The 20,856-nt window shown below is 36.3% G+C and overlaps 3 protein-coding genes across 4 annotated transcripts; 2 read left to right on the top strand and 1 right to left on the bottom strand.

Annotated features, from left to right (window-relative positions):
- Nucleotides 1-7,178: 7,178 nt before the first annotated feature.
- Nucleotides 7,179-10,608, top strand: LOC132184173 (protein NRT1/ PTR FAMILY 3.1-like). Its single transcript, XM_059597693.1, has 4 exons — nucleotides 7,179-7,309; nucleotides 7,421-7,638; nucleotides 7,729-8,288; nucleotides 9,502-10,608. Exons 1-4 carry the CDS (start codon nucleotides 7,240-7,242, stop codon nucleotides 10,406-10,408), a joined length of 1,755 nt encoding a protein of 584 aa, XP_059453676.1. The 5' UTR covers nucleotides 7,179-7,239; the 3' UTR covers nucleotides 10,409-10,608.
- A 1,106-nt stretch (nucleotides 10,609-11,714) lies between these two features.
- On the top strand, nucleotides 11,715-14,834 carry LOC132184195 (ACD11 homolog protein). 2 transcript variants are annotated; one of them, XM_059597732.1, is made up of 4 exons: nucleotides 11,715-12,133; nucleotides 12,624-12,796; nucleotides 13,066-13,211; nucleotides 14,094-14,182. In XM_059597732.1, exons 1-4 carry the CDS (start codon nucleotides 11,903-11,905, stop codon nucleotides 14,099-14,101), a joined length of 558 nt encoding a protein of 185 aa, XP_059453715.1. In that variant the 5' UTR covers nucleotides 11,715-11,902; the 3' UTR covers nucleotides 14,102-14,182. The 2 variants fall into 2 exon arrangements, with proteins under 2 accessions (XP_059453715.1, XP_059453714.1); XM_059597731.1 differs by having other exon boundaries at nucleotides 11,722-12,133; nucleotides 14,145-14,834.
- A 17-nt stretch (nucleotides 14,835-14,851) lies between these two features.
- Nucleotides 14,852-19,254, bottom strand: LOC132184194 (dihydrolipoyllysine-residue acetyltransferase component 4 of pyruvate dehydrogenase complex, chloroplastic). The gene is made up of 6 exons (XM_059597730.1): nucleotides 18,105-19,254; nucleotides 17,812-18,003; nucleotides 17,596-17,683; nucleotides 17,437-17,507; nucleotides 17,241-17,324; nucleotides 14,852-15,370 (listed from the first exon to the last, which is right to left on the bottom strand). The coding sequence occupies exons 1-6, from the start codon at nucleotides 19,008-19,010 to the stop codon at nucleotides 15,266-15,268; spliced, it is 1,446 nt and encodes a 481-aa protein (XP_059453713.1). The 5' UTR covers nucleotides 19,011-19,254; the 3' UTR covers nucleotides 14,852-15,265.
- Nucleotides 19,255-20,856: the final 1,602 nt, after the last annotated feature.

Here is a 20,856-nt window from a genome sequence, read left to right as displayed (position 1 = left end):
ATCTAACATATTTACACGAGCTTGCTTAGAATTCGATTAAAGTACAATAAAATTACTGTTCTCCATAATTTCAACTAACTACAATTAAAAATGTTTATACAATTAAAATATATGGTAAGATATCCACGTACCCTTGCTTTGAAAATTTTTCTTTATTGTTTTCATATTTCCTATTTTTTGTATCCAAAACTAATATCACTTTTTAATTAAACACACTAATTAATTAAATAACCTACTTGGTAATTAGTTCAACACACGATTACCACTTATAATATAATTTGGTGATTGTTTAGATGCTTGGTTAGCCACTTCATATATAAATCCAAAATGCATCAAGCGCTTTGAATGTGCTTTGACTAGTCTTGACTTTTTGTAGGATATCTTTTTCTTTTTTCCTAATCAAATAAGGGAAAGCGGTTTACAGAGGATCAAACAACAATATCAAAGGGTGGGCATCCTAACAACAACCTAAATGAAAAATGCAACACAGATACAAGGATAGATCCAAAAGAATCAAACAGTATACAATAGTTTCATCCATAGTTTCAGAAAAATCATAAATAAACTGGGTCTTTTTTAAGTTAAAGTAGGGCACCCTTTGTTTGTATATAACATACTTTTCTTCTAAGTTTGACTTTTGAGTCTAGACAGCTAATCAGCTATACAAATGACAATTTCACATGCCTTTTTGACAAGTTTAGCTACTTTTATACTAGGGTGTGGTTAAATCAGGGGAAATTTTTTTTTCTTTTTTTTAAGGGTGGGCAAAATAGGAAATAAGGCGGGTATTGTACATGGGTTTGAGAAACTCTGAGCGGGTTAGCGGGGAGCATTTGCCCCCTCTCTCCCCCAACTACTACTAGATTCGTGTCAAGATTGGTTGAATTATTTACTTGTAACTTGACATTTGACAAGCATTAAGAAAGAGGACCATGATTGACACTTAAAAAGAGTTTTTAATGAGACCATAAAACATTATGTTGGGATACCAATACCATTCAATTTAAAAACTTAAATTTATTGGTTTTAACGTAACCATACTTTATTAACCATTCAATTTAAAAACACTTGAAATAGATCCAGATTGAGTCAGTATTCCTGGCTTGAGAGGAGAATACAATGGAGAGACTTCAAAGAGAAAAGAATGAGTGTGTGGGAGAGGGAGATTGATTAAGTTTGGCCTTCGTGGGCCTCTCTTGGGCCCTAGCAATGGTAGTCCTTAATTATATTAGGCTTTCTTGGACTCTAAATATATCGAGCCTTTTATTTGACTGGATTTTTTTTTGGTCTTCAATCCTAGGTTTATTTTCGCGCCAGTCATATTGACCTTAAATATTTACTGGGGTAGATTTTTGTTTCACATTTTATTAAGGACAAAAAAAAATTAAAAAATTGCGTCCGTGGGCTTTTGTTCAGTTTTTGTCTGAGCTAGACAAGATTAGATGCGGGTCATATATATATATATATGACCCGCATCACATCACACATGTCCAAACGCATATCCGTTTGGACAGGATATGTCCAAACGCATCCTATCCCGTGTCCGTGTGCCGACATCACATTAATAAAAAAAAATGACAATTTTTTTTATTATTACTTTTTAATATATGTCCCACGCTAGGCGGCCTTTTTGCAGCCGCATATCAGCACTCAGAAGTTTTTTGTTTCACATTAGTATATGTACAAAAATAACAGAAGGACCAAATTTGCTGTTCTTTTCATTCCCGTGCTATATATCAATTGGTAACCATATGTGGACCCGATTAACAAGTAGGTTATTTAATTAATAGTGTATGAATATATAATTGCAATTTTATGAATCATTTATTAGTTATATTCTTTAACATTTTTAGAAATTTTTTATTTATTTATTTTATTTTTAACTATATTTTTTAATCTTATCTCCATCACTGCGTCCAAGCAACTTTCTTTCTTTCTTGAGTTTTCTATGCAAGATTTTGGTAGTTACAATAATAATATATGTTAGATTTATCTTTTTCAAAATCCTTGGGTAGAAATATCATATCATGTCATGTGCAAAACCTACTGATTTATATTAAGACCGAAAAGCTGGTTAACACCTCCAAGACCCCACTGCTCATATCGGTATGTCACATTCTCTCTGAATGGACTATACTATACCGGCTACCACTTTTGTTAGGTTTGCACCATTAAATCATGATACAAAAAGTATCTGTACAAAATCACTATTCACAGTGATGGGACATTCCTTTGAGCACCAAATAATATAACATTTCTCTCCTTGCTTATCGAAAGAGATTTTGAACTAACACATAAAAAATAAATAAATTGTTATAATATTAATTAAGATTCTTTTTTTTTTTTTTATCAACAAAAATTAGTGTGGGGTTGATTGACCAGTGTCATATTAGTAAAATGACATAAAAATGTCTTGAAGCACATGATAACTCGGTAGCAAATTCAAACCGCCCTATAGATCGGCTCCGTTTGAAATCAAGTGTAAAATGATAAATTAATTATATCTAGAGCCATATATGCTCTCATCTGTCTATTCTCATATGATTGTATATTTGAAATGTGGTTTTTTTTTTTTTTTTTTCTAATTAAAAAGGCGGGAAGGGATGATCAATGTAGTTTCTTCCCTTGGGCGTAACCATCGGATTCTCACCTACTGTGGAATGTTTGGTTTGAGTCATATTTACTGCTTAGGAAGGCGAGTTCGTCACCACAGTCCCACCAAAGTTCTTATATGGTCTGCTCCTTTTTTTTTTCTTTTTTTTTTTTCTAATGGCTAGTGTGGTATATGGCATTATTAATGGAGAAATCCTATATATGGATGTGACAATGTTGATTTTATTTAAAAAAAAAAAAAAACTGACCTAATAGTTAATTGATCATATGTAACAAAATAAAAATATAATATATAGTATTTAAAAAGAATATTAATTGTAAAATGAATTAGAGGACCACTTGATCAAAGTATGTATCAAAGCATTTATATGAGAGAAAGACGCATGCAGAGACAAATTAAGGCGAAGAGAGAGAGAGAGAGAGAGAGAGGGGTGAGGATTAGCATTTAGCTTAGAGTCACCATCAACGACGGAGTTGGTATCATATTGACCAGATTCAAAGCGTGGAAAGACTTGGAAAAGTTGAGACACGTGGTTGGGTGGTGAACTGCCAGCTTTAATGCTATGGAAGGTAGTACTGTACTACTGTATACCTTAGGGAAGGAGACAAGCCTTACTTCTGAGTAGGTTGGCGTATCAAAAATCTCACCGTTTGTGAATGGGAGTGGGTGCCATTCAGCCGTCCCTCTCTTTGCTTGCATCATCTCTAACGTCAATCCCACCCAAATTAAATGTTAATGGGTGGGTCATGGCCCATGGGTGCACCATGCATTTGTTGTCATTTGGTTCATGATTGATGATGCATATTAAGACATGTACAATTAAGCTAAAATTGTATGTAGGGCAATTATATATCTTATTTGCTGAGCAGTGATAATCATAATATGTGTTATGGTTATCACTATTAAATATGATATGTGTTATGATTATCACTATTAAATATGATGTGGGACAGAAAGAGTAGTGATAATCATAACATGTGTTATGATTATCACTACTCAGCATATAAGATATATTGCATATTAAGACAATTAAGCTAAAATTGTATGTGGGGTAATTATATATCTTATGTGCTGAGTAGTGATAATCATAATACGTGTTATGATTATCACTAATAAATATGATGTGGGACAGAAGGAGTAGTGATAATCATAACACCTTGTTATGATTATCACTACTCCTTCTGTCCCACATCATATTTATTAGTGATAATCATAATACGTATTATGATTATCACTACTCAGCACATAAGATATTTACTTATGAGTCTTATGATTCGGCCTAACTAGGCTCGTATTATGATTATCACTACTCAGCACATAAGATATTTACTTATGAGTCTTATGATTCGGCCTAACTAGGCTCGCAGTTTGGGCCTAAACTGTGAGCTTGCCCCAACTTGATGTTGCTAGTGAATATTTCATATACCACCGGTGCTCTTCTATATATGTGTGTGTTGATGGCCGGATAAAGATAGATGTTTGTCAGATTGGGATCTGGCGATGCTCAATCAGCACAGAAATATGACAAACACATCCGGTCGTGTCCAGTTCACATGAACTGAAGAGAAGCTAAAACACTCTTCAATCTTGGCCACGTTTGAAAAGTTTGGACCTGCCAAAAGATTCGCTAGTACAATTTATGCGTGTCACCAGCCCCTACAGGTGGGGAAAACCATTTAGTCGTTTAAAATATTGGAAGGAGGATCATCCTCAATCTGGACCTCTCCCCAAAGTTTTTGTCAATTTGAGTTTTGAGTATGTTTTAAGGAAAAAGTCTTCCTACTTCTTTTAAATTATGGTCCAATTAATAATGATGTCTCAAACTTTAGATCGTGATGATGGAATGAAATGGAGAAGAGTTAATTTCTTATTTTTAGGAGGATAAAATTATTATTTTATTTAAAAAAAATAATTTTACCCTTTTTGAATTAAAGGACGAGAGGAACCTTCTTCGTAATAATGTCCCTTCAAAGTTTATACTACCATTTTTTTTTACTATTATCGCATCGATCATTGTTATTTTCGCACCAATTTTCAGGTAAAATATAAATTCCATTAGGACTTTTCTTTTTTAAAAAAAAAACAATAAATATTAAATTAAAATAGTTGATAATTTATGGGTGAAATTAAAATTTGACATATAATTCAGAGTAAGCTATAATTGTATTTTGATGTAGAATTAGAGTTTTGTTAGTTATCTGACCGTCATTTAATAAACAGTTTACTTAAATAATATTGCTAGCAGAATTATTTATATCTTCTTTTTAATGTCATATTATGTTATAATCACTAGATAAATATAACATCAAATCTCCTATAAAAAGATAATCATATTGCTTACTTTTGTAGCCTCATATTTCGTGTAAGGTGGATCGTTCACAACCACGTATATATTTGAAACCAATTATCACCCGATCAACCCATGCATGTATATCCCTTGTAATCCAGTTCTTTATTTGAATAACATAAATAAATAAATAAACAAAACATACATGTACGTTCAACAACTTGTTGAATTTGGCTGCCAAGCGACTGCTACTAATTCAATACTAATAAAATATGGGGGGAAACAGAAGAAAGAAACACAGAAAGAGTACTGCATATATAGGAAACTAAATAAGTTGAGTCTTTGATCCAAATGGAGATTGTAGGTGCATTTTGAAATCGTTATTTATTTAATTAAACTGAACGTTTTGAAACCACTAATTAAATTAAACAGCTTAATTTAGTTTTCTTACAAGCTAGGAGGTCCATGGAATAGAACTCATAAGTTGGTGTCATTTTGTGAACTAAAAAAGGAGGTAAAATAAAAGCCACCACATAAAGAATAAGACGGGTCAGACCGAAGTATAAGGGATTGGACCGCAGTAAGCTAGCTGTATCGTATAGGTATTGGACAAACTAATATTACGTAAAAATTAACGCTTGTGAAAATCATTGCAAGCCCATACAAACAATATCGTCAGATCTCACATAAGATTAAACTCTGCTACAAGAGATGTGATCAGGGCCGGACCCAAAGAAGCTGATCCTCCCACAAAAAAAAAAAAAAAAAAAACAAAACAAAACAAAAACAAAAACAAAATTCTGACATATTTAAGGTTTTTTTTTTTTTACATGGTCTCCTTAGAAAAATTTCTAGAATTAAATTTCTAATTTTGTCTTTGATTCTGATGTCATTTTGGCTTTTTAATTGTGGATAAATGATAGAATTCAACATTTTTTAATCATATCCATAGCAGTTGTTCTATAAACTTAAGTTGATAAGTTTAATCACTTAATCATTACTTTAACAATCTCCTTTATGTGTGGGCTCAAACTAAAATCTCTCTTAATATATAAGGGTCCAACACGTGAAATATTTAATTTAAATGAGGGATAAATTGATGAAGTTAAAGTTCGATCCCAGGACCTTTGATTCTGATATTATGTTAAAATAAGTAGAGAATATATGTATGAACTGAATACAATCAAGAGTTAATTAACAATATTACAGAATCAAATCAATATAGATATATATATAGGTTAAATATAGATCAATTAGCAAATACGGTGAATATCAGAATATATTCTAACAAATCTAATGATTGATCTATTGAATTTGTAAAAAAAATATAATTTTCTTTTGGACAATTTTTTTTTCCAAATAAAGTTGGTTGAAAGAATTTATTTTAATTTAGTCTATAAAATTGTTATTTATATCTTATTAACACGTAGGAATTTAATAAAATTTTGTCAAACTCTCTTAATTAATGCTAGGCTAGGACAAGGGGAAAAAAAATGAAGCATTTTTCTTTAAAAAATTGTACATCTCACATGCATGTTCAAGAAACACTTCAGAATTCGTAAAAAAATGAAAAATTGTCCTTTTCTTTTAGTCTGAATGAAGAAAAGTCCAGCTCATGTACCCATGGCCGGATGGCCCCATACCCGGATTACGTATCGTTAACATGACTATAATATCATACAAGTTGCCTATCATCTATTATCATCTTTTAATTTTGGAACAAAGATTACTGTACGTAATTCGTCCAGACCATGTAATCCAAAACATCATTCGGGGCCATTTATGTTAACGGTGAAAATATCCACCCAATGAAAAAAAAAAAAAAAAGTGTAAAATAGGTAGCAAATGTTAAGCAGACAAGTTGCACCCATTACTTGCTGTGTGATGCATAAGGAAAAAATATAAAGAAGGAAAAATATAAATAAGTTTCTCTTTTAATTTTAGATTTGTGTTTGATTTATATTTTAAGAGTTATTGTGATACGCCGGCTTAGTCCAAAGTTGGTCAAGTTAGGGTTAGGGTTTAGTCTCTTAGATTATTTAAGCATAATATTCTCTTATAGTAGTCCCCAAGAGGTCACTAATATTAGAAAAAATAAAAAATAATCGTATTATAATAATCGTATTATAATATTAGAAAAAATACGTTTTATTCTTGGAGAGTTGTAATTGTTCTTGGTGAGACATAAGATTTATCCGATTGGTGAAAGGTAAATTCTTTTTATTTTTTATCTTTATTTTGTTTTTCGTTGGTCGCGAGTCTCTGTGTTTAAACCTTCGAGTTCCCGGCCACTCTATAAAAAGGGGTTCTGGGAAGCACTAGAAAAGTAATTAAGAAGATGGAGGAGATCAAAGGAAGCCATGGCAGGAGGCGAAAGGGAGGGTTGGTCACAATGCCTTTCATTTTTGGTAAGCTTTCGCAGTCTTACAGATTAACCAACTTCTTCTTCTTCTTTAATTTGCTTGTTTTTTTTTTTTTTTTTGTAATTTTGTGACGATCTTGTTTTTGTTTGTGTGTAGCAAACGAGGTTACTGAGAAGTTGGCTGTGGTCGGATTTTCTACTAATATGATAAGCTACTTAACATCTGAGCTGCATATGCCATTAACCAAAGCAGCTAACACCCTCACCAATCTCGGAGGAACTGCAAGCTTGACACCGCTGATCGGCGCCTTCATCGCCGATTCATATGCCGGTCGGTTCTGGACTATAACCGTTGCTTCCATCATATACCAAATAGTTGAGCATCTCTCTCTCTCTTGTTCTTGTGTGTATTATCTTCACGTAATTATTTAATTATTTTATTTATATATGTATATATATATTCAGGGGATGATAAGCCTGACACTCTCAGCAGTACTCCCACAACTAAGGCCACCACCGTGTAAAGGAGATGAAGTTTGCAAAGAAGCGGATGCAGGACAGGTGGCTATACTTTACGTATCTCTTCTGCTAGGAGCCCTTGGATCCGGAGGGATCCGACCCTGTGTGGTGGCATTCGGGGCAGACCAGTTCGATGAAACGGATCCTAAGCAAAACACCAAGACATGGACCTATTTCAACTGGTACTATTTTGTAATGGGGGTATCCATACTAGTGGCTGTGACAGTGCTTGTTTATATTCAGGATAACATTGGATGGGGTTGGGGCCTTGGAATTCCAACCATTTTCATGTTCATGTCAATCATTAGTTTTATTTTCGGGTACCCGCTTTACCGGAACTTGGATCCGGCTGGGAGTCCATTTACCCGGTTGGTACAAGTGTTAGTTGCTGCCTGCAGGAAGAGAAATTTGCCTATGGTTTCTGATCCCAAGTTACTATACCAAAATGACGAGCTTGATGCCTCTATTTCCATGGGTGGGAAGCTTTTTCACACTAAGCAAATGAAGTAAGTGTTCTCTCTCTTTCTCTCACAAGTTGCTTAAGAGAGAAAATTATGTAATTTGAAAAGCTTATGCAATTACAAGAAAAGAAAAACGCTGGCTATTATTTAATAATAATAAAAAAAACTAATTAAATTCCTTTTACAATAGCATGATTGTAAAAGCAGAGTTTGCATGCATGATCTTAGGTTAGGCATTCATTGATATATCTTCTTTAGTTAATAGTATCGTGCCCGTGTACTTTATAACCACACATGAGTGGACAGTAGATCTAGAGTTTCTTCTATGTACAAAACTTTTTTCTGTAAAGACAACAATTTTCTTTTCCTTAGTACTTAAGCTCGTAAATTTAGAAAATGATAAATTAGCTTACATATATGTTTGCATAAGAATGGTGAGTTAATATTAGAATATTAATTAAATTATTACATCAATCTTATTAGGTGCTCATCTAATCACTTGTTTTAACTTTTTCTCGATTTCTTTGTTTTTTTTCACACGAAGGGAATAGAAAGATATAGATCATTATCATTGTCTATCTTCGGGACGGCCATTATCATGGTTGTCATTAATAATTAGTTGAAAGCATGCACACACTTGACTTCAATAATTGCCCTTGTAATTTAGAACAAAAAAAAAAAAAAACAAAATCGTTGTCCTTATATTTCTATATGGATGTAGGGACCACTGACTTAGATCTTGTTGAGCAGCACCGCAGATTTGGATAGCCTTTTAGCTAAGCAACAAAAGCCTGTGTCTTTTAGCCTGTAATCCAACTCATCATCCCTACTTTTATATGACCCCATCGATCAGTAGAACAACCGAACTCTCATGTTTCTCCTCTATTTCTTTTTGGGTCTTTGTTTGCATACCTTTTATCCCTTTTTGAGTGGACAGAAATGAATTATGTTTGCCTACCCATCATTTATGATTAGAACAATTAAAAAAATTGCATTCATCCTCTAAAAAAAAAATATGATTATAATCGAACTTGTAGGGAGTTTCTATCTTGAATGAATTATAACATGTGTATGTTGCAACCTGTTGGCTATCCTTTGGCTTGTGGGCCATAATTAGGCTCACAATTATCAACTCCATCAGTGATGATGGATAAGATTTATTCAAATAAACAAAACAAACGTGACAGTCCACGTGATGATACATGAATAAAAAAATTTAATTATTTTATAGCTGATGTTATGCTTATAACGGATGCAGATTTTTTGACAAGGCAGCCATTGTGACGGAAGAAGAAAAACACCTCAAATCTGGGCAAACACCAAACTTATGGAGGCTGAACACCGTTCATCGAGTGGAAGAACTAAAGTCGGTGATCAGAATGGGGCCAATATGGGCTGCAGGGATCCTCCTCATCACAGCCTACGCACAACAAAACACATTCTCACTCCTGCAAGCCAAAACCATGAACAGGCACCTTACAAAGTCCTTCCAAATCCCTGCCGCCTCCATGTCCGTCTTCACCATGCTCGCCATGCTCTCCACAATCGCGTTTTACGACCGTGTTTTCGTTCCGGTAGCCCGCAGGTTCTCCGGGCTCGACCGGGGCATCAGCTTCCTGCTCCGGATGGGAATCGGGTTTGTCATCTCCATATTAGCCACTCTAGTCGCCGGGTTCATGGAAGTGAAGCGCAAAAACGCAGCTTTAGCACACGGGCTCATTGATCACCCGCATTCCACCATCCCCATATCTGTCTTCTGGCTTGTGCCGCAGTATAGCCTTCATGGGGTGGCTGAAGCTTTCATGTCCATTGGGCATCTCGAGTTTTTCTACGACCAGGCTCCAGAAAGCATGAGAAGCAGTGCCACGGCGCTTTTCTGGCTGTCAATTTCATTTGGGAATTATTTAAGCTCGCTTCTTGTTTCCATGGTGCACAAGTTTACTGCTAAGCCAGATGGATCAAACTGGCTTAGAAACGACAACATAAGCAAGGGGAAATTGGAGTACTTTTATTGGTTGCTCACGTTGCTGCAAGTCGCTAATTTTATTTACTACTTGTGCTGCGCCAAATTATATACATATAAGCCTCTCGAGATCCCAAAAAAGGAAGGTACTGGGAGCTCTGAAGAAGATCATGGGGTGGTGGAGCTTGCAGATCGGGTTTGATTAGTTGCAGTTTTAGGCGTAGTTGGGTCCATAAATAGTTTAAATATTGCCCCTGTTTTGCAGTGTCATTTCTACGAAATGATTATACTTGTAGAGAAAAATGAGGGGAATAACTATATAATTATGTCGTTTGAATAATGCGAGTTAACGTAAAATAAAGGATAGAATGAAACAAAATATTATTAGTATAATGTTCCAAATTCGCACATTAATGTTTAGCTTATGGATCCCAAATATTTAAGGTGGTAGAAAATAATTGATTTATATAATCATATAATTAATATTCAAACGTTTTTCTTTATATGTGCGCTCAAAGATTTTCTTAATAAAAGAGTACTCCAACACATGAAATATTGAGAGGTTGATGATGGAGTCAATGGTAGGATAATAGTATTTGCAATTTGTGAGAGCCGTTGGATTTGTTATGTCATCATGTTTGCTTTTTGTTAACCCAAAAAAAAAACTATTGAAATTGCTTAAGATACTCATTTTTAGCTTCTAGAATATATTTTTTTGTTCAAGGTCCATGTAATTAAAAAATTAATAGACCACCTAAAAAATAAAGCGACAATATTCAAATTTAGAATTTTTACTCCGATATTATATTAAATTAAATAATCTCAAACTTAACGATACCAAAGTTATACGTACTACCTTCAAAAGGTTTACTATCTCAATTAATAGAGCACAATTGATTATATGTTTATAATATACATATAACTGAGTAAATGATCAATCACAACAAGACCCGTGAATGATCGTGTTTGCAAAATTAATTTTCTAAAATCATGTAAAGTAAAAGAACTCAATTTTAAATCATCTTTTCTTGTATATCTTCAACTCAACCAGCTTAATTACTATGACGTCGATTTGAACCACTCAAGGGATATGAATTATGATTGTTGATTGTTTTGAAAGGCGTTTTTTAAAAAAAAAAAAAAAAAAAAAAAAAAATGCTATGTAACGTAACGAAATAAAAAAACTTTAAATCATCAAAAAGCTTATAATTATACCAAAAATTTAGAAGATATTAAATTCCATCCACCGTGGATCGTAGAAGAAAGAAGAATCAGATTCGGTCCATCGTGAAGACAGAATTTATGCCGTACGCGAATTGGGTGGGCTGAATCCCATTCTAAAAAGATCATGGGCTCACGTGGTCCATATTGGACCCAACATACTACACGTGCCTCCTTGACTTTTCCTCTCTCTCTCTCTCTCTGCGAGTGTTTCTGATTAATAAGCAAAGGGAAAGGTTGCGTCTTAGGCACAGCGCATCCGTAGCGAACCTTCTCGCGAACCGCCCTTCCATTTCCTCACACGTCGCGTGTCTTTCCAACACAAAGATCCCAAAGGCCAAAACGCCAAAAGCAAGGAAATATATTTTTACGTGTGGGACCCAATAATTAAGCCCCATTACGACTCACGAGGATTCAAATATGGCGGTGAAAGGAATATATAGGTTTTTGAGGACGACCAAAACGAAACAATGAGATGGACGGGGTGGCAGTGGAAAGTTTCAACGATGGCTCTGTGACGCCTCTGTCGTCCATAGCGGAGGCCTTCGAGGAGCTCGCCAGGCTCTTGAAATCACACAAGGAAGGGTCCAAAGAAGAGGCGCGGCTCCGATTGGACACCTTCTGCGACGCCTGCTCTTGGGTCTCCGTTCTTTTTGAATGCCTCGGCATCGCTTTCAAGTTCGCCGAATTGGAGTACGTCGCCAAGGTTGTTTTTCTTCACCGCCCTCTCAATCTTTCTCTGCCCATTTATTTTCCCTCATTGTGTTTGTTCGAGTTTCACATATAATAGAAATGTGAAATTGTCAATAAATTATTGATACAACATTACTGTGTTATTGGGTGCAAATCAAGTAATTTTGAAGTATTTATAAATATCTGAAGGAATCGAATCTTTTTCCTCTCCCAAACCGTGATTATTTCGAGGTGAGGCATTCAATTTTGTTGGAATGTAATGTAATATTTTCAGGATGCTTTAATATGGAGCATCAAGTAGATAATATCTTGATAAATTGACATGCACATTTGGAGACTTCAGGGAGCCTTTGAACTTGGCTTCTGAAGTTTGTGTTTCTTACAACATTTACATGTATTGATCCTTCCTTTATGTCGCTTGTCGGGTCCAATTGATTTGAACACTTTTCATGGGTGCATTCAGATATGCTTCCTGAATCCAATGGCCCTTTTGATGCAAACAGGTTCGCAATCTTAAGGAAGCATCAAGGACACATAGCACTTTACAAGAAATACTTGATCTCGATGTTTCAAATGGCACTGTAAAGAAACCAGGAAGCCTTTCACGTAATTTACGACGAGTTAGACAGGGGCTTGACCTCATCAGAGCTTTATTTGAGCACTTTTTTTCAACTGAGTATGTTTCACCCCCTTCACAATTGTATCCTTCATCTTTTTTCCTATTGCATTCTGCAGTTCGAATAAGATGCAGCATCTGTTTGTTCACTGTTTAAATATGCAGCATCTATTTAATAATAGATTGTTTAGTGGCTGACAGATAAATTTGACCAGTTTGTAAAGAACTTGTTGTAATAAAAGTTGTAGTACTTCTAAAAGTACTATTTACTATTTATTTTCTTGAATCTTCTCTGATAACATCTAATAATCTTCTTTTTGCACTTTTAGAGATCACTCTTTGAAGGCAGCAGCTTCAACAGCTTATGCGCAAGTTTGTGCACCATACCACTCATGGACAGTGAGGACAGCGGTAGCTGCTGGGATGTATGCTCTTCCAACAAGAGACAAACTTCTGCACAAGCTCAACGAAACTGGTGAGTTCTATTCAAAATTTTACTTTTGAGGACCAAGTCTTGATTTGCATTGTTTATTATTGCAATGGTAAAGACAAAGGTGTTGAGGACATCCAACTATGGAAAGTCTACTCGTGAGACCAGAGACGGCACCAGGTGCCCCCATTATGAATTTTCTTAAAAGTATGTATGTGTATATACACACATTTAACCCACATCTTTATACGACCCAAATCTCATAAAAAGAAAGAAAACGGCTCAAAATATTAAAAGTCTAAACAGTTGTTGAACAACCCAAAAATCTAACCCACCTGATACTCATTTAACCCACAGCTCATTTGCTTCTATAAACTATGCATACACAAAAATGAACACAACCCTTCCCTCCTGATAAGAAACTCTAGTTTCGTTTCAAAGTGAGACACAACCCTTCCCTCCTGATAAGAAACTCTAGTTTCGTTTCAAAGTGAGACTATAATATAACATCTTGGATATTACTCAACGCAAAAGCTTAAATTATTGGGTTTAGACTCAACATTTTTCCACTCTACACTTTATATTCGAACAAAAATTAATCCCAAAGCTTGATACACTAAAGCGCATTGATGATGCCTGTTAACATAGCAAATAGAAGTAACTAATCACATATAGATGAAAACGCATTGGAAATTGTTGTTGAAGATAGTAAGCATGCCTGTTGTAGATATACAATTCATTACGACTGTGTTTATCTTTTTCATTATATTTTACATTTTCTTTCTACGCCTTCTCTGTTTGAGGATTGCTAAGAAAGGTTTTATCAGGTTTCATCCTTTTTAGTAATGTTCAGCCTGATCTAATAGTGAACGGATAATGATCATATATCTTTGATTCTTCCCATAATCTCATTCAATTTTATATTAGAAATGTAGCCTTCCCAAGAGGCCTCAACTTCTATCATCGATGGTGTTGCAGATCAGTCAGCAGAGAAGAAAATGAGAAGGTATGTCAGTGCTGTGCTTCCTGTAATAGCCTACATTGACAAGCTTTACCGCTCCAGGAATATCAGCTTGGACTGGTGACTTCACATTTGTGCGAGATTTCTTCTTCCATGGTAGCCTAGGAAGTCTGTCATGAATCTTGCTGTTCGAAGACAGCCGTGGAGCTTCCTTGAAGTGTTTCTTATTCATCAATAACCATTTCTAGCGCTCCTTTTCTTTTCTTTTTTTAACCCATTGATGCTTTTATCATATCCAATTAATTATGCGATATTAGTTTTGCCATAGTTAATGGGCATGCATTTTTAACAGGAGCCATAGTTAATGGCATGCATTTTTAACAGGAGCCATAGTTAATGGCATGCATTTTTAACAGGAAGTCCAAATTCGTCAACTCAGTTTATTAAGTTTGGCATGTGTTCAAAATGCATGTAATTCTCACATATACCTTTAAAAATTCACGTGAGAATCATATGCATTTTGATTACATATCAATTTAATAGACTGAATTGAAAAAAATTCCTGCATTTAGTTTAGAGGAAAACTTTGTTCTTTTTAAGATGTAGCAGTGCTTATCAAGACTATGTAATATGATGACTTGTATACAAACAGTTGTCACCAGGCAAGAAGTATAATCTTTTGCCAAAATTGGTTTAGAACAGTCAAATTTGAGAACGATCTGTATGGTTTAGCAAAGTAAATTATTATATTCCCAAGGGGTTGTTTCAGTTCATACCATAAAGAGCTTTTAGCCAATGTCAAACTGCAAATACAAATCTAAATTTGGTGACCTAATAATGCTGAGGAAATGAACTTGAAAGATCACTCCCTTCCTAACAAAACAGGTCCAGAGTCCCATCAAAAACTTCGAAGTTATTCCCCTCTATAAAAATCGACTCAACAATATCTGAAAAAGTACTGGAAGCCTATATAAACCCAAAACAAAATGAAATACAACACGAGCATAATATTGCTATGGACCACCGCAAAACTAGGCTGTGCACTGTCCGGTAAGCCACACCATTATCATCCGTTATCCACTAGAGAATAGAGACTGAAATTCAGCAGGTTTCAATTTGTAGAAACCTGATGCATCGTCTACAATGTCAGGCTTTCCGGGTTCTCAACAATTTTTGCAAAGGTCTGAAGAAAGGCAGCCAAGTCAGCACCGTAAACAATCCGGTGATCAGCTGTTACGTTCACCTGTTAAAAGATTCACATGCCAACTCAGTTAAGATCTTAGGTAGAATTTTTAAACTACTAAAGAAATTTGGGTGTCTTTTTCAGCCGATAACCTGTTTTCTTTTTAATTGACAAAATTAAATGCAGAAAATGCATAATGTTCATATATAGCCGAGGGACCCAACTGGTACAACCCAAGCAGTAATTAAAAGATATTCATATATCCAAATACTGGAGTCCAAGAACATAAATTAGCAAATTTAACTTCAAAGCCATTTAGTTAGAACAACTTCAGAGGGAGCATTCTGTTCCCCTTACAGTCATTTCAAATAGGTGAGCATTGGGATGAGGTTAAGATACAATCTCTCCTTTCAAGTGTTCTCTCCCGTATAAACACTTTGACCCTCGCAGACAACAGTTAATTTCATTAATAGCGTGCCAAGTAATACAAATAGAAGCATATATCCATGAAATGCAAGAGAGCCAAAGTTCAGAGTGATTGTTGACAGCTCTAGCAGACCCAGCAAAATTGCAGTTCAACCTTGGAGATAAATTGCAAAAAACCTAAGCTCCTGGAGTCCAGGATTTTCAATCTTTTACAAATGATTTCCGATATTACCCTCCTTTCAACTCCTGCGGCTAGTTCTTCATTAGTTCCTCTAGTTTTCTTTCTAAAATCAAACATCATTTACAAAATGAATTCCTATAACACGAATGACCAAGAAATTCCTAAAAAATCCACACCCCTTCTGAATCCTCTCCAAGTCCAAGTCCTGATGGAAGATGATAGACTCTTGCTCTGGAGGACTATTCACTTGCATTTTTTTTTTCTCTCTTTCCTCATCTCCAGTTCCTGCTTTACCACTCCTTTATAGTCTAAGTTCAATGGGCATTCAGAAATTCTTCTACCGTGAAAGACTTATTTAGGTAAACAGTTAAAACAAATAAGCATATTTAATGACATGCTTCAAAAAGAATTAAGCTATGAAGCTACTTCTTATATACAGTGCAAGGCCCCTAAGTGAGATGGTTACCACCCATCTGTCTACTATTTTTCTTTGGATGACAGGGAAGGATTTTAGGAAAAATTTCTTCCCCTCAAAAATGTATTTTTGACATATGGAAAAATGACAACAAGTATTTTCAAGATCAAGTTCTCTTCCATTGTTTCAGTCTCACAAACAAGAATGGATGGAAGATGCATAAACTAGATTTTCAGATTTAGAGAAATGGACAACGATTAGGCCAAAATTTCCAAAACAGTTATTGGAAACACGCTGCCAAAGATGTATCTGCAATTATTCTTGTAATTGAAGCATAAATCACGGTATAACTTATCACTACAAGGTTTTTGCAATAGGCACATGCTTTTGTTTATCACATAGAATAATATATTGGAACTAGAATATTTCCCAAACAGATCGTTTATCACATGAGCCAAGGCCCAAAACCTAGCCCCTCGCCTTTTATCACATGAGCCAAGGCCCACGGGCTACTTCTCATACTGGACTTCACAAAAAAATGAACGCTGATACTTTTGGTCTTTTCCCTTCAACAGGCATTTTAGTCTAAATGAGCTCCCTATTCAATTGATTCTAAAATCTAGTGAAATTATGAAGGACGCACAAAATTGCTGCTAGAACTTAGAACTACAGAACTTTAAATAAATTAGTTGAGATTGTGACTGCCAAAGATAAATTAGTTTATCTTTTCATATACCCCAACTACTCATATATTGATAGAACAACCTGTACAGGTTAATTGACAGACTGATACCCCAAAATGCCTTAGAAATCTGACTTGGATCCTTGTATGGTCTTCCAATTAATAAGCTTGTGAGTGTGAAGTACATCATCTTATAAATTGAAGAAGAAATGGAAACTAAACTTACCAGCATTTTACTTTTCACACTAAAGAATCCATCTGCATCAGCCACAACAGTTGGCTTTGATGCTCCAACAGCCATGATGGCCCCCTGAACATCATTCCCAAACTTTGAGCAAATGGCTAAATAACTATAATAGGCAGAACAATCCCATCAATTCATGAGGGTCAAAAAATCCTAGCCCTTGTTAGTTATCACTCACCTGGCCCGGAGGAAGAATAGCATCAAACCTGTCCACTCCAAACATGCCCAAATTGGATAAAGTGAAAGTCCCTGCATAGAATTCGAGAATAACTAACTGTTATTTGCTCCTAACAGATTATATCACCCAAAAAACAAAAACAAAAAAAAAAGTAAAAACCTGAATTGTATTCATTAGGCTGGAGTTGCTTTGCTCGGGCCTTCTTCAGCAGCTCTTTCCATTTTTCAGATAACAGATACAAATCCAACTGCCCCATCAAGTACAGGTAATCAACTAAAAAACTAACTCCAAACTCAGAAAACCAAAAACCAAATACCTATTAAGCTTAATTACAAGTTACAACGATTAATCACATAATTTTATGGAATCACTTACCTTGTCTGCGTCCTGAAGAACAGGGGTAATCAACCCACCATCGATTGCCACAGCAACCGCAATGTTTATGCTACTATTATACGTAAAACTCTTGCCGTCTTTACAGGTTGCATTGACAACTGGGTGCTGAACTAGTGCCATGGCTGCAGCCTTGGCTAGCAACGCAGTCATGGTCACACCCTTTGGTTTCACCTGAAAATGCACACATAATCCCTTGCTCAGTACCAAATCAAATTGTCAAACACCAAGTACGCTAATTTGAATCCAAAGAATGATTGGGACCTAAAATGTACCTTCTCATACAGCGCGTCGAGCGCATTGGTGGTAACTGGATAACCCACGCGGAAAGTCGGCACGGTGAGGCTCTCCAGCATGTTCTTCGACACCGCTGCTTGCATCGTCGTGAACGGCACGACCGTGGAGCCCGGAATCGGAGGCGGAGCGGCTGTTGGAGCTGCAGGTTTCGGCGCAGCCGGCTTGGCGGCGATATTTATTCTGGCATTTGCTTCGCCTCCGGTACTACTCTTCGAAGGCGTAATTCCGGCCGCAGCCTCCACGTCAGCCGGCGTGATTCGGCCGAACGGACCGGACCCCACCACCGATTCAACATCCACCTTGTGCTGCTTCGCTAGCTTCTTCGCAAACGGCGTCGCTACGATCTTCCTCGGACCGGCCGAGACTGGCTTAGCGGGCGGAGGCTGAGGGATTGCAGGAGCCGGACTGGAGGTAGCGGTTTCAGGAGGGGAAGTAGCGGGTTTGGGAGCGGAAGAAGAGGATTTAGAGGCGGCTTTGGCTCGGGCCTCGGCGATTTCTTCCTCGGACTCGGCCAAGAGGCCGATGGGGGCCCCAACCGGGGCGGACTCCCCCTCGGGGACAACGATGGCGGCGAGAATGCCGTCGTAGAAGGTCTCGACGTCCATGTCGGCCTTGTCGGACTCGACGACGACGACGCTCTCGCCCTTGGAGAGCCGGTCCCCCTCGGCCTTGATCCAGGAGACGATCTTGCCCTCCGTCATGGTGGAGCTCAGGGCCGGCATGAAGATCTCCCTGATCTTGGCTTGGACGGTCAGAATGGGCCTCCTCCGACGCGGACTCTTGGCGCGAAAAGACGAGCGAGATTGCGTGGGGAGGGAGAGGGAGAGGGAGGAGGAGAAGGATACGGAAGCGTTGGAGAGAGGAAGCCTCACGAGAAGAGCCATTGATGGGAGAGAGAGAAAGAGAGTGTCTTTTTTGTGTTTGCGTTTGTGCGTGAGAGTGTTGCGAGAGTAGGAGGGAAAGGAAATAAGAGGGAGATGCAGGGGGCGGAGAAGACGAGGTGGGAAGTTGGTTGGGATTTAGGAAGAGCTTGGAGCTACTCCCTACTCACTGTGGTAACATCGCCCGCTGCATTTTCCTGATTTTGCCTTTGAGGACCCTCAAGTTCGTTACAAGAATTCCCACGCCAAATCGTTACGAATTGTTTGCGAAGAAGCTCCTCATTTAGGCTATCTTGCTAATCTATTTTGGGCCAGCCTGAAGAGAAGGTCCAATACCGATTCAGTGGATCCCTCTACTGAGGGCCCAAAACCTTCGGGTCACATTGGCCCTGCCCTGACAATGGGCCCAAAGGCCCCTGACTTATCCTGAGCCAACTCAGAGCCCCGCGAAAGCTTGAAAGCTTGAAAAATAAAAACTATTATTAATTAAGTGATAGTTTAAGAGGTATATAAATTTTGAAATGTAGTTTATAGCATTTCTCTTTCTTTAAACAGTAAGAACATAACGTCACATAAGAACCATACAAATATAAAACAACTTTAACAATCCACTTATTTGTTACCCCTCTTTACAGATTAGGGAAAAAAAGAAGTGTTTTCACACTTTATTGCTCCACAAATAAATCACAACTTCCACTTTTTATAGAATTATAGAACGAACAACCTATAGCAATGAATTATTATTAAGATGTTTGACTTCACTGATGGGCTAAATAAATCATGAAAATGCCGAAAAAATGAATAAAGAAGAAAGTCACCAAAATAGCTTGGTCATATTTGTTAACATTTTTGTTTAAAGTATAAAATATTAACAAACAATTCAAAATAGAAAACGCTCGTCAAAGCACAAAAATTATTTTTTCATTTATATTACATCAAAATACTTTTTTATTCAAATAAAAAACAAAAATACCCCCAAACATGATAACGAACATACCCTATGGAGTATATATGAATTTTCATTCTATATATATGTTAGATTGGGTGTCAATTACACGTGATGTAATTTTTTTAATACTATATTAAATATTTAACAACTTTTTAATGGATTACACCAAAGATTGTATAGTCAGTAAGCTCAGATCCAGACGGTTGTTAGGTTTTTGAAAGCCCAAACCTAATGGGCTTTTAGAGGCGATACATGAAAGATAATATAAATTGTAATATGTATTATTGCATTATTAGAGCCCACGAGCTACAACTTGCTTGAGGCTCCATGGATTAAAAGGAAAATAATATTTTCTACAAGGATTCGGGCTTAACCCAAGAAAAAGTTCTTCAACCGCATTAGTGGTTCAGACTTGAAATGGGCAACAGAGAGAATTCATTTTATAATCTATCATCATATACTTAGGTTTCTTCCTTTGGGACCGGATCAAGAAGCCCATTTCAAGCAAAGACTCGCTCAGACCTTGTTAGGCCCAAAATAACTGTGTGTATAGTTTTGCCCGTGCATATAGTAAATATGTTACCACATCATTTTAATTTTTAAATAACGCGACACTATATACAGCAAATTTAAAATCTTTTTATAGTCAAAATTTTGTTTTGTTACTTTGTTGCATTTATAGTGTTAGATCACTTCAAATTTTAAAATAAAGCGGTGACATACACATCACTAACTAATAATAATAATAAAAGTTTTTTTTTTTTTTTTGAAAAATATGAAACTTGCATCGATGAAATTTCATGAGCATAAAGCTCTTACAATATAAAGCATACAACTCTGAAAAATCATAACCAAAAGTTATGAAGGTTACAAAGTCATAAAAATAACTTAAAACTTCCG

This window comes from Corylus avellana, chromosome ca6 (genome assembly GCF_901000735.1).
Source record: "Corylus avellana chromosome ca6, CavTom2PMs-1.0".
In the NCBI taxonomy this organism is placed as follows: domain Eukaryota; kingdom Viridiplantae; phylum Streptophyta; class Magnoliopsida; order Fagales; family Betulaceae; genus Corylus; species Corylus avellana.
Note: the sequence above shows the minus strand (reverse complement) of the source record. Positions and strands in the feature narration are given on the sequence as shown.

Excerpts from the sequence above, each read along its gene's own strand:
- LOC132184195 (XM_059597731.1), top strand. The coding sequence starts at position 11,903 with ATGGACGGGGTGGCAGTGGAAAGTTTCAACGATGGCTCTGTGACGCCT. Across the intron at positions 12,134-12,623 it reads AATTGGAGTACGTCGCCAAG|GTTCGCAATCTTAAGGAAGC; the intron begins GTTGTTTTTCTT and ends TGATGCAAACAG. Across the intron at positions 13,212-14,144 it reads GCACAAGCTCAACGAAACTG|ATCAGTCAGCAGAGAAGAAA; the intron begins GTGAGTTCTATT and ends ATGGTGTTGCAG.
- LOC132184173 (XM_059597693.1), top strand. The coding sequence starts at position 7,240 with ATGGAGGAGATCAAAGGAAGCCATGGCAGGAGGCGAAAGGGAGGGTTG. Across the intron at positions 7,310-7,420 it reads CACAATGCCTTTCATTTTTG|CAAACGAGGTTACTGAGAAG; the intron begins GTAAGCTTTCGC and ends GTTTGTGTGTAG. Across the intron at positions 7,639-7,728 it reads CTTCCATCATATACCAAATA|GGGATGATAAGCCTGACACT; the intron begins GTTGAGCATCTC and ends ATATATATTCAG.
- LOC132184194 (XM_059597730.1), bottom strand. The coding sequence starts at position 19,010 with ATGGCTCTTCTCGTGAGGCTTCCTCTCTCCAACGCTTCCGTATCCTTC. Across the intron at positions 18,004-18,104 it reads TCGACGCGCTGTATGAGAAG|GTGAAACCAAAGGGTGTGAC; the intron begins GTACATTTTAGG and ends GTGCATTTTCAG. Across the intron at positions 15,371-17,240 it reads GTGTGAAAAGTAAAATGCTG|GTGAACGTAACAGCTGATCA; the intron begins GTAAGTTTAGTT and ends ATCTTTTAACAG.